The sequence below is a fragment of the Diadema antillarum genome, unplaced genomic scaffold, assembly GCF_040938485.1.
Source record: "Diadema antillarum isolate AM-2024a unplaced genomic scaffold, OU_Dant_1.0 seq00001347_RagTag, whole genome shotgun sequence".
Taxonomy (NCBI): Eukaryota; Metazoa; Echinodermata; class Echinoidea; order Diadematoida; family Diadematidae; genus Diadema; species Diadema antillarum.
Window position 1 is genome coordinate 201,143 of NW_027272112.1, and position 14,231 is coordinate 215,373.

Sequence of the window (14,231 nt, forward strand, 5' to 3'; positions counted from 1 at the left end):
ATTTGGATATACCTGTGTAACATCTTTATCGCCTTAAACTGTTAAGGTTGCGTTGTACGAATGCTGAAAGGTATTTTATCCACTCACGAGAAGCTATGCAACGTTGGCACGATAACTAACTTGTCAAAGCTCTTTAGTGTACTGTCTGGAAAGTCTACAAGAGATCGAAAGTTTACACGAACTATCTCACAAAAGGAGAGCATGACTTTCTATCTCATTTGTTGAGAGAGTTAAGTTCAAGTGATATTTTGAGAACAACTAGTCTTTGTAGATTATCGTAGTCGTCAGGGTAGCATCATGAAGCAGGCAACGGCGCTGGTATTATCGCTAACAGTACTGATGGTGGGTGCCATCAATCTCCGCCAGGGCCCACGCTCCGTGCAGGTTCGCCCTGGTGTCATGGTGACACTTACATGTGATGTTGACCAGAAGGGTGGGACTACCGTTTACTGGAAACGTCGCGAGAGCAACGAGTACCTCAGCCACGACCGCAACATCTACATGCGTCTTCCCGCGGATCGTCGAAGACGGTACTCCATCGTTGGCAGCCACGCCCAAGATGTGTTTACGCTGCAAATTGCAAATGTCGAGCTCGCAGATGATGGGACTTACCAGTGTGGTTACGCAGACGGACTCGGACGTTTCAACGTTTTGGCCTCGGCGCGGCTCACGATCCTCATCGCACCATCAGCGGAGTCGCCCATGTGTTTCGTCAACACTATTAGCGGCAATCCCAAGCAGAGGAAGGTGAGAGAAGCTCATAAGATAATTTGTTTTGTTTCGTTGTGATTTTTTTTTGTCGGTATGTTCACGCAGCAGCTGTATACAGCAATTAGCAATTCTGCAATTCGGCAATTAACTTTCACGTGATGGTGGCCATGTCTTAAGTTGCTTAACACATTCATGCTTATCCTGTTACTATAGTTCGAAACAGAACTGGGGTAGGCCTACATGCACCGTGACATGGGTATGATTTGTGTGACACCAAGGTCGCGACTTTTTTTTACTCTATTTTCCTGGTACAAAGTGGTGAACAACATGAACAATTTTCTTTTTGTCAAATTAGATTGTTCTTGAGTGTGTATGTGTGTGGTTTTTAAAGTTCAATTAGTTTTTTTTCCCCACAATATAACTAGAGCGTTTAGTTGAACAGAATGTCATTCGGTTGGTTATGTATTGCCTCTTCATCAAATGATCAATGAAGGTAATTTTGCATAGACCCATTTTTAGGTCTTCCAAACCTCTGGCTATCCTATTACAATCTGTATCCTTGTCACAGGTTACTTCAACGAAGGAGTCTCTTCGACTATCTGGAAGAGGCTTAAATTGGCCAAGGACGTACAAAGGCTCTTTCGATGTATTTAGTAATATGGGTCGCCATCTCCCTGCCAGATTGTCTGCAATTAATTGGTCTCGCCATCCTGCTGTCCTACGAAATTTCATTAGTTTGTGTGTGTGTGTGTGTGTCTGTGTGTGTCTGTGTGACTGTTTGTGTCTATGTCTGTGTCTGTGTCTGTATACCCTGTGTCATCCACTAAGACGGTCCGTACGTTTATTTGTTTTTTAACTTTGCAAGCGACTCCATGTCCTTGCCTTATAGCCTTTACCATTACAAATATTATATATTTTATACCACATTTTGACCGAGTACCATTTGGCAGGTAGCAAATATATCACTTTGTAATACTAGTATGACAGATTTTGATAATTATAATATATTTTTTTTCTTTCCTGCTTTTTCAGATATGCTTAACTGCAAATGTACGACTTCGCATTACGCCATCAATACCGCAGCTTGTTATGTTTGATAATTAGTTGTTTTGTGTTCCACATACGGAATTATCGACAAAACCCGAAAAATATAACTTTCAAGTTTATATAGATTACATTGGGAGCCCAGGTTTACATCATCTACGAAATGCATTATTTGCTATTTATGTGATTCATATATCGAAGAAGCTGAAATTACAAGCACGGGTGGGCAAGGAAGTGTCATTGCTTATATTATCATGATGATCAATTTGTTGTCCCTTGAAAACGGCGAATCCATTTCATTTACAATAATTACGATGCTTGTCGATTGCTGCAAATTCGGCTCTACACTTTGTCATAAAGAAACAACCTTCCGAGATAACAAATAATGATTTATATTTTTAAATGCACATGTATATTGGATATTACAAGCCAGTACCGAAGCACCACCAGACGCCGTATGACCGTGAACATCTGTCCGTCCTATGTCTGCGGTATGACTGTGTACATTGGCTGCAGCCCTGGTGAAAATTGGTTTTATCAACTTTCCTCATCATCGAAGGATGTGTGCTGATTAATCTAATTAGCGTTAAGTTGAGGAAACTTAGAGCAACGAGACTCGTCCTAGCCGACTATGGATGAAGTCATGAGGAGCAGGCCGAGACGCCCCATGATCCCATAGTCCCTTGTGTACATAATAATTTTCTCTTTTCATATAACTGTAAAAGCTGAATTGATAATCTTTTTTTATGAGATGGGAAAATGAGAACAATGCAGCAAAGTTCTCCGCAAGTTTTGGCCTTTGAAACATTTCTTTGAAAACGAGTAGGCTAGGTTTGGCATGATAGGAAAGTTTAGTGAAATGTGATAAAAATGGTGCCATAACTCATAGACATAACCATCCGTCACTGGCCTGACATATTTGTAGACATTGTCTCCGTTTGTTTTGACCTGTTGATTTTGCCGTGGTTGCGCGTGCGCGGGTGCGGGCGTGCGTGTGTGTCCTTGTACGTTTATTTGAGATCGATTTTCAAATTGGTACATTCTTTGCGTGCACGAATTTATGTTGTCAGGAAGCATTAGTGAGTGGAATATAATAACTATTATGCCTTTTCTTTGTGTGCATATATGTCTATTCATTTTTGAAGAATGAAATTTCTGCGGCTTTTTAATAAAGAATTAGGAAAAAATGTTGACACCCGATATTGCTTTGCTCCTCTCCTGTAGGGTTTCTGTTTATGTCCCCGTTAATCGGCAAATCCAGGCAAGTGAAACATGTTTCCTATGTTATCAAATCTTCTCTCTAGCTAGCAACAAGTATTTCCCGCCAGCCTTTTCAGCTTTTTCATATGTCTTTAGTAATTTCAACCATGATGACAACATAAAAGATAAGTATTTCTTTTAAAAGAAAATCAAGAAGTAAGGGCTGAAATCTAAATTCCTGATCACCCAGTAAGCACAGGTAATCTGCATTTTTTTTTTTTTTTGGCTTCAAGCATTCTAATGTTTTCACGGAATCAAAGCGACCTAAAGTATTTGTAACTCCATAAAGATGAAAACAATAAAAATAACACTGGTCTGCTGGGCGCATTGCCTTAATCCCTCACATCCGATATGAGATTTCCAAATATGCGTCAAATGCAGGTAGATGTTAAAATGCCTTCATGTGGAAGTCCTGGATTTTCGTCGTTTCAACGAATCAAAATTTAACTTCCTCAAAATTCGTTCCTAATCTCCATGTAGTTAACTCAGATATGGCTGGCAGCCGTGTTAATGACAAAGGAAGCTGTCATAATCCCTTGTTTTTCGTGGACATATTTAGATATTGATGTATGCAGTCCGTTCCGATTTCATATGTGTCCTGATTCTACTCTCACTTGTGTTTGGCATGTCAAACAAATACATGTATGCTCGAATTTCTGGACTTCCCATACCCTTTTCACCTCTATTTCTATTTTTAAAGGAGTTGTTATAGACCTTTCGCTACTCTATCCCGAAATGAGCGAATTGATTAAGTGAATAACTAAACAGAGGACAGTGTTTAGTTTATCTTGCTTTGTTTAAAGACACCAACTGATAGTTTACAATTAATATCCCTCCAGCGTTTTTACATAAACATGATAAGCAGAAATTACAACAACTGCATCAGAATGTAAAGACAGTGATATCATTTTCCCTCAGACTCTTACAGTATCCTACTGCACAATAGTAGCAAAGTATCAATACACGATATTTGATATACAATCAAATAATGTCATAATGCAATATGGACGATAGGTTATTCCTAGGAAGTGTCTTAAGCGTCAGATTCAAAGTTAACGATGACTCGATCTTTTCTGATACTGAGAAAAGGAAAGACAAAATCACCTGCAAAATGATGAAAGAGAGATAGATCATAACGTGGGAAAGATGGATTAGCTGAAAGATAAAATTTATATCTAAAACGACAACGGGATGGATCATACGATGTGTAATATTCTTCTCATGCGCGTGATAAACATCGCTTCCTTATGCATGTGTCATATCAAGTCATTCATATTTCCTTTTTATGTTTTGTTATGCTTAAAGACGTGATGCCTGGTAAGCATGTATAATTAGATACGAGTTCGATTTCACTTGATACAAAGAACAACGGTAGCGTTATCCATAATTAAGACCTGATTATGATATACGTTGATGTAAGACAAATGCCAGACCAACGTTTTCACTGCATGCATCTTTCCAGGTCATATAACCAGCAAAATTATTTAAAGTGAAATGTCAGGCTAACGATCAAGATGCTATCTCATTTGCATTATTGTGAGGGAGGTTGAAACCAAAATCACCGACATGGTAAAAACGTGTGAAACTTTGGGACATCACAACTTTCGTTTTTCATGACAGGTATTTAGTAACAAATCTTTCATTCTCTCCCTGCGATTTCTCATCAAGCTGGCATGGAGTACCGTGGTATTGCGCTTCGGTGTAGAATAATACGCAGAAGTAATTCCGCAGTGAAAAAAAAAAAAAAATTGGTTTCCTCACTGTTAACGAGGTGCATGTATTTATTGTCTCAGTGATCACGTGGTCAAGACTAATTACTTGGTAGTGACATTCGCCAAACTTTCCTGTATGTTACTCGTACTTTCGTTTTGTTAGTCAATGATGAGCAGACTTCACAGACAAGTCTTTCACTTCTCTGCGTGTTCGTGCTTGGTTGACAAGTCTTTACATTAACTGCAAAACAACAACGACGACAACGTCATTAACCAAAGGATAAGGTTGATTGCCTATGATTGCTACGTAACACTTCAGTGTGCTTTGAAAAGTATGTCATATCGTTGTGAAAGGATATTAGATGAGGAAACTAGTCTCACGATGATCCGTCCGTCCGCCGAAAGCTGTTGATGTAATCTGAATGTGATGATGTACAAATATCCCTGAGCCAATATTTATGTGAGATTTAGCGGCAGTCTGTGTCATTTCAGATGGACTGACATTATTCCGGGTTCGAAGACATCATCATGCAGGCATTATATACAACAGGTTTGAAGGCAAAAATATAAACTGACGTCCAAGTTACGTCACTAGACCTGGGGTCTCCCCCCCCCCCCCCTCCCAAACCTCCACAGATCCTTATAGCTAATGTGTTAAAAGGCTAATAGCGTTCCTATTTGACGTTATCACACTTTCAGACACGCACCAGGATCTCAGGGTGAACCTGCATTTAGCGGGAAATCCATTTCGATGAAATCCATATTTCGTGGGAAATCCATTTCGAGCACATATCGGAAATATTCAGCTTGGGCGCCTTTCATTTGGTAGTGTTATGTCTAACATTAAAAACTTATTTTAACCCATTAATTAATGGGGAATTCCTGTACAATTACTATGTTGTCAGCATTTAAAAGGGTAAGTCTGAATGTCACTGCTTACCTTTTCAGGAGAAAAAGAAAATAATATGATGAAACAGATAAGCCCGCACAAAGTGAAAAAATGTTTTGATCGCCAGTTCGAGAAAGAAACAAGAACTAAAACTGTCCAAACGTTGTTACTAAAATCGTGTTCGCCGGACTTTACTCTATCTTTAAAAGTCAACTTAAACATGTGGAATCGAACTTTCCCGCAGAGAAAAGGCCTGTTCACAAATACGTGGATAGCAAAACCGGACTTATACTTATCTAGTGTATATTGGTTATGTCTATACTTAAAGGTATGTTGCGCTCCTCAGAGAAGTTATGTACACATATTCATTAATTTCCTCGCGGTAATTATCTTTTTTTTTTCATTATTCTGTTTTGCTATACCAATGACATTGAAATTATTTTTATCACTTTAGATACCTGTACGTTATCAAATAATTATTTGCATCTATATGTCATATTCTTGTGGTATTTAAGCAGAGAAATCGATCACTAATACACTCAAACATTCGTACACTGATAGATTATAATCATCGTTGTCCTATTTCGAATGATAAGCATGATAGTGGTCATGCACTCTTCAAATCAAATTCCAAATGTAACTATCACTTTTAATGGTGGCATGCATGACGAAGAGGAAATAAGCCATGAGTGAGCACACGTGGGAGGAACTAGCAACCACGCAGTTCATTGTCTTTATGTTTTTTTATCAATATTTTAGCTGCACTAAAACAGACAAAGGACAAAAAACAAACAAACAAACGGGAGAAACCATACCGACAAGTTGCCCAGACAGACATCATAATAAGCATTCAAATTCTCATGTCATTGCCCTCAAAACTTCCACACATTGGATTGTTCTGAACACATAAATCAAGTATTCGCTTTATGTCAAGTATATGACTGTCATGATCTACTGCACACCGTAGACACTTGAAGAGTATAGCCTAATATACAGTGTCTCTCAATATAGTACAAAGATAACGGATGAATAAAGGTTGTTAGTAGCGTCCTCACCGACTAGAACCTGCTGACAGTTTCGTCATGCGTCTTAGTTGCTGTTCAGTTTTATGTCTCCTCTTTTGTTGCCATTAAATATCTTTTTTTAAAACCTCAACTCAGTGTCTCGATCCAATTTTAGAAAATAAGTGTCTGTCCCTACATGTCTGTTTTAAGAGCGAAGCCCGAGTTAGAACAGAGAGAAAAGTCGAACAAATTTTGTATAGGTCGATGGCTGTTGAGGCCTAGGAGAAGGTTTCATTGCTGCCTTGAACACCAGATGACTTGCCTCGAAAATATAATTAATTTATCTGAATGGAAGATCCATATTATTTTTAGACCTGATGTTGAAAGTGGGTTCTATTAACTCTGACAGCCCATGATTACGAAAATCATTTCACATCTTTTTTTTTCAAGACCTGCAGGTTTCCCTACACCTGGGCAGCGTTTCATAAAACTTGTCAGTCACTGACAACTGTTTTACGCTGCTTTAATCCTTACATCTGATTGGCAGAAAGCAAATTGGTCAGTGAAAATTCCTGACAAAACTCTCGATGAAATGCTCCCTCATATTATTCACGAAATGACAGTGATATCTAGAAAACGTGTAATTTTTTTTTTTGTAAGTCGTTCAATTTGCGCATGTTTAACAAAAGACACAAATTCATGAAAGTTTAATGAGTGATTTGACCTTGGTGATTATGATAGTTATAAGTGACGTTTTTGTTTTAAATCCCCACCACTCTCTGCAAGACTCTATCTAGTTATCAAATTTCGCTGAACATGGCCTTACGCGTTTGCTTTTGATAGAACTTAAACACCTAAAGGGTATACACACGTGGGCATTGTATCACATAGAAGTGAAGTATTCAGTGAATGTAATTATCTTGAAGACTATATGAGATGCACATGTGCAACAGATAAATGCAACTGTGAACACTGTATTGGCAACATGATAGCGCTCCAGACAATCAGAAAATTCTTTGTTCATTAGCTTCATAGTATAAACCATACGAGGGAATAGTTTTACATGCGCAGTTATTATAACATCTAATGACTAGTAAATACACATTCGCATAAGGAATGTGTCCCACACGGACATTCCGCAAAGAAAAACAGAGATGGGAAACATCAACCGCCCCAGCAGTTCACCTTTTCAAGCACGAAAGTTAGTATATGTATATGTTTTAAAGTGTAAGAGATGATAACGTGCTCATGGAATGAAACCTCCACGATGTTTCTTCGTTGCTTCACCGGAAGTGGTCGAAGGGTGGTACTCCTTAATTCATGGATCCCCAGAGGATTGACAACGAAATATAGGGAGATGGAGATCATTTTCAGATGATAAAGATTGCCCTTATCCTCCGGCCTTTGCGATTTTAGATCAAATTCGCCCGTTCCTCTCTTGCCTAAAATATAAAAACACCGACATATGTTTCCAAACTATATCGTTGACATGGATGATAAAGAGATACATATTTACGCTACGAATGATTTTCGTGGAAGCTTCCTGAATATCACTTAATGCTTCAGGAAATTCGAATCATTCAGAGGATGGAAAGGAGGTTCTCAGTTGGATGTAGGAAGCATAAGGGCTTTTTACACTTGTGTTTCTTAACCCCGGACTTTCTCTGACCCAGGACTATCGTTAGTCCCGTACCAATTTTTTCAGCTTTTTACACTCGCCAATTAGTCCCGTACTATCTCTTGTCCGGGGCTAAGGAGAAAACTGACCTTTTTACACTCGTATTTCTTAGCCCCGGACTTTCCAAACCACATGAATATTCATAATTACGCTGTGTACTGTACACGTACACGCACGCACCGGCAGCACTTGATTACCTCGTTTCTGATTGGTCAGTGAGGGTCGGACTTCGTCTCCGTCGCTTAGCCCAGGATTATTTTTTCGTTCTGTTTACACTCACTTGCTTGGCACCGCAATTGCGGTGCTAGCACCGCAATTGCGGTGCTAACCCCTGCTATTTTGCAGGGCCAGATAGTACCGTACTATCAGTGGGGCTAGCCCACTTTGGCAAAAACGAGTGTAAACAGAAAGTGGGCTAAGGATAGTCCCGTACCAACGGTGGGGCTAAGGCCCCCCCTTAGCCCCACCGTTAGTCCGGGGCTAAGCAAAATTTTACAAGTGTAAAAAGCCCTATAAAGAGTCCAGATAATATCATGGCTTTCCCACCGTCACCCTGGTTTCGAATCAAGTCCTCGACTGGCGGTCTGGTATTTGGTTCCACCCAGACTGAGACGTCACGGTGACATACAGAAGAGGAAAAACACTGAGAAAGAGAAACTATATAAAAGAAAAGAAGAAAGAAAGAAAGAGGAGAGAGAGAGAGAGAGAAAGAGATGGAGAGACAGACATGCAGAGGGAGGCGGGGTTAAAGTCTGATGAAAAGTAAAATTATAAGAGGAGTTGACTTGAACATGATCAGTAAATGTAACAGGGACGGCAATGTTTGTCCCTGATCTACGGAGATATGGTGTCTGTCCTAGAAGATGCTGACACTGTGTATTCTGGCCACGGTTGTTACACTTTAATACGACGATGCCGGGAAGAAGGCGGTATAAAACAATACTGACTGTTCCGAAGCTTATCATTACAGTCAGGCCTGATCAAGGAGTGACAACTGCACTGCACAGGAATTTTCAACACCACGAGTAATTAGAAGTCATCCAATTCTAGATTTTCTCTTTTTTCGTATGAAAGAGTGCTGTCCTTCATAATCACATATATGTGATTGTCATTCGTCACAAAGATGAAGTATCTGATATGCAATTGAGAATGTTATTGACATATATATAGATCCGAACCTTGTGATTTAATCGTAATCAGCTATCATACCTGCGACCCTCATTGACACACCAAACACGGCTTTAAAGGAAGTTGATATTACATTGGGAAATGACGATGATGTGAAATCCCAAAATACTTGCAGAATTTGCAGGACATGTAGAAATCATAGCCACACCAACGAGAAATTACTCCCGTGCAAGTACTGGTGCGTGCAGGTGTTGCCTGACTATACTTGGTAGAGATGATCACACCTGTTGAGGCGACATACTTTGAGATAAAGGCTGTCAAAAAAAGACATAAGCACACTTACATGCCATCTTCACCTTTTAATTTCCTTCCAAGCTTTCTAGAGCTCCATGCTGTAAAAAAAAAAATTATTTTGTTTAAAGTAGACCTAGATCTTGGACATGATTGCTCGATTTTGGACGAAATGCATATGATGATAGATTCATGGGTGAATATATAGGCATACGCAATAAGAAAAAAACGAATGTGGACGTGACAGTTCACTGAAAAACAAAAACAAAAACAAGTAATGTTCATTGTGTTAAGTGTGCTGTACTTTTTGAGATATATGATTATTCGGACACATGTCAGTGCATATGTTGCGATGAATTATGATACAAACCGTGAAACTAAGGCTGTAATGTGCTATCTTTTATATATTGGACATTGCATTCCACTTAATAATATATGAAGCAGGGTACATGAAATTTACATATTGACCATTTGTTTGATTACAGTAAATTTCACTAACAAAATGACCCCACCCCATCATGACTGAAACACGTGCATAATACACAGATTACTCGTGAAACGGTGTATTAGATACGCATCGAGATTAAAATGGTGTTCACGTGTGTTCACCAGAGTGGGTGGAGGTGATTTCCCTGGCTTAGATATACTGAGATATCCAATATGAACTCGAACATATGACATCTGCACCTTTGAAATTGCCCCTAAAGGTATCAACTTTAAGCCTTACTCACATATCGACTTTGAACTTGAATCGATTATCGTGGCAGAAAGGCATACAATAATACGACAACTGGACGAGAGAATGGGAGATAGAGAGCAATAAATAAATAAATAAATGAATAAATGAATAAATAAATAAATAAATAAATAAATAAATAAATAGATAGATAGATAGATAAATAAATAAATAAATAAATAAATAAATAAATACGAGTATTCACCTCGTTACTCGTGCACTAGCACATATGCCAAAACCATCTGAGGAAGAAAGAAAGGTATTGGAAGTAATTTATTCAGGCCGTTCACTGAAAGTTTCGTAATATATATTATGCTCACCTGATTCTCACCTGATTTAGCCCATAGAACAGGATGCGATATGCACTGAAATGATGAGGAATACCATATGACACATATGACAACAGAGTGGATTTGCTATCATATCTAAAATATGTAACAGAGTAGCCACAGTGTTTGCGTATACGAACAGACATCTCAGTGGACAGACGTCTCAGTTGGCAGGCATCTCAGTGGTATGAATTAGTCATCAAATCTAAGTCATCTCTCAATCAACAGAGAAGACTTCTCTCTGATTTTCTTTTAATCATCAAAGTCGAACTTTATTCACCTCGGAAATTTCTATTCCTCTCAGATTGACTACTAGTCTCTCAGTTGAAAAAAAGAAGAAGAAGCAAACAAACAACAGACAGTTATTATATAAACACACTGGTCAGAGACAATAAGTACTACAACATGAATAGGATGAGGATAGACGAACAAACACTGAGGGGGTACTTAGCAACCATTTACTAATATCCGCATTGCGCGGCGTTACGGATATTAGTAAATCTTCACCGCATTTATCTCTTGAGCCATATATATATATATATATATATATATATATATATATATATATATGACTGTCTTATTATCCATGTAATCTCGTCGTATCATGAAAGACTAGAATAACGTTGTTTATAGAAAGACGAGTAAAGTCGTTTTGGAAAAGGCAGTTAAAGGGGATCAACTGTTTGCTTTTGCCTGTTCGTTTAATTGCTTTTTGTACGAAAAGATAGAGGATGTATTTTCTTATATACTTTTTATACGAACGTGCTTTGCGTTATAAATGATCCCAAGTACAGGGAAACTTTGTGATTAAGCTTTAGCTGCCTTAAAAGCTCCCAAAACGCTGCAACTCTCATTGCCGAAGTATGTTGCTATAACTACCTGGTTTAAACTCCGATTCATGTTTGATTTTGTTTGTTCTTCGGTGTCTTTGAAATTTACGATAAAGTGTTCCATAGCTGTGCGGTTAAATTACAAAACACGAAGCAAAGTCAACGTTAACTGTGTATGTGTGGTGGGGGTGGGGGGCATCTGCATAGGACATTCTAATTACCACGCGAGAAATCTTTCGACTTATTTGTGAATTTGCAATATCAGCTTTCCCGACTGCAAAGGAAATTAAGGGTTCTATTTCGATAAATGTCGCAGTCACATGGTCTAGATGGCTATTTTGAATTGCCCATGGGCCTCCACATTTGATGATTTTTATCAACATTACAAATGGATGTACATTTTCCCATCTGCGTAATTTCATTACATGTATAGTTTACTAAGTTGCAAAATTATTTAATCAAAGTGCTTTTCCCCCCTGATTTTCAGCAATGCTCACCTCTCTCTCTCTGGTAATGAGTATTTATTGATGAATGTAGCTTGTTAGTCATGCCATCATGACATTACACAAACCTTCATGGTTGTGGTTGTTTTCCTATCCATCTAATCGGCATCTACTATTACTTCCCCTCGTATAATTCTTCTGTAGGTTGGCGATGTAGTTGACCTGATCTGCAAGACAGAGGGCGGCAATCCCATTCCGGACCTGACGTGGTTTCGTGGAGAGGAAGAGCTTGAGGAGAACGAGAACAGACGATTCGCTGTGCACCGCCAAATCCTTCGTCCACAAGACGCCAATATGAACTATACCTGCGTTATGCGAGGACCACTCGTCACAGAAAGGAGGGCCTGCACTTTATTTCCCATGCAGACTCCTCCAGAGGTGAGAATCGAACCAGCCTTGATTTCAGCCAGGATTGGCTCCTCGGCCATATTTACTTGCTCAATGATAGGCAGCAACATGGAGGTGCGAAAGTATTCATGGAACGTAGACAAAACCACGGCTCAGACTGTTCTGAGTGCTTCGGGTAGAATGACGCTGACACACAGCGACCAAGTCCTAACCATCAGCGACATCCAGGGAGAGGACAACGACATGGTGCTAACATGTCAGACACAAACTACAACTGGCGAGTTACTGAGCAGCACAGCCAGACTTGTCATCGTCGAACCTACAACAATGATGACAGAGGAACTACCAGAACAGACGACCACCCTTAGCCCCACTGGCAATGAAGACACGGGCACGAGACGATCATGGCAGCGTGCCATGCGACCCACAGGATACAACACCGAACTACCAATCACCGAGGAACTCGATAGATACGCCACCACCGAAGTCGACGTCACAGTGGAAATGAAGCCCAAAGTTCCAGCATTTCTGAGAAAAAAGACATTCTTATACACCTCCGTGATAACGGGAGCTGTTATTGTAATATTGCTAATTGTCATAGTGGTGATCGTCAAAGTTGTCAAGAAACGACGATGGAAGAACGTCGGCATCACTGATCCAGTCATGAGGAAGGTACACGGTAACAGCGACGGATATGCGACGATCCTTGAGATGAAACGAGATAACGGCAGTACCTACCGAGGAGCGGCCACTCTTCCCAACCTCAAGTCGGATCGTAGACTCAATCTACGTGGGGGCAGCAGCCTGTCTTTGTCAGCACGAAGTACTGCTGGAAAGAGTGGGGCCTCCAGGCTCTCTCCGCTCTACGCCAGGGCGGACAAAGTTCGCGGTGGTCACCACGAGCTCTTGGCTGAGTCAAAAGACAACCCTGCCGACCCCCAAGAGCATCATGACCTGGTAGAGCACTGTAAGGACTCAAACCAAGCTGGCGACTCGTCAGCACCCTCTACACTGTCGAATAAAGACTTGAACGTTGAGGGACTCATTTATGCCGATCTCATTCTTAATGAGAGTGATTCTCCAAAGAAGGCTCCAGCTATCAAGGGAACTCAGTATGCAAGCATTGTCCCACAGGGAAAACCCTAAATACTTCTCTGGCTCCAGGCACTTGTACCGAGTTTGGTCATTTACTTATTTTGATTCCATGTTATTAGCTTGAGAATGGACAGCATTTATGAGCGATACTCGATTGAGCTATTTTTCCAAGCTGGAAACCACTTCTCTGTTTATTCTTCTGGTGCCCAACTGAATGAAATGAAACACTTTATTTAAGACAGTTATTTGATAAAGCTACTTAAGGAAGTTTCCTTTACTTATTTGTCAGAATTGATTTTTGGTAATATTATGTTGACATCATAGTTGCTGCAAATACTATAATTTTTAGTGGTGACGAATATTATGACTTGTCGCTAACATACCGGTATGGATTTCATGATTATGTGTTCTTCATATTTGTATTCTTTACGCTTTCATTTTGAATATGACAATGGTTACTTTGTTAATCACCTATATAGTATTGCTCACGATATATTGAGGGTAAGAGTCGTGGTGAAAATCATGTCATCTATACTAACTATGATCAGTAAAGCCTTGCATACATCCTTAGATCATTGTGTTACTTGATACCTTCACGAATTTCCTTTACTTAGCTTTCATTGGCTGTGCCTTTGATCGTTAAAAAAATGATACTGCTGACAGAATAGTTAAA

General features: G+C 39.6%; 1 protein-coding gene across 1 annotated transcript; it reads left to right on the forward strand.

Moving 5' to 3' along the window:
* The first annotated feature begins 297 nt into the window (after positions 1-297).
* Positions 298-13,609, forward strand: LOC139708532 (uncharacterized). Its single transcript, XM_071620476.1, has 2 exons — positions 298-747; positions 12,260-13,609. The coding sequence occupies exons 1-2, from the start codon at positions 298-300 to the stop codon at positions 13,607-13,609; spliced, it is 1,800 nt and encodes a 599-aa protein (XP_071476577.1).
* Positions 13,610-14,231: the final 622 nt, after the last annotated feature.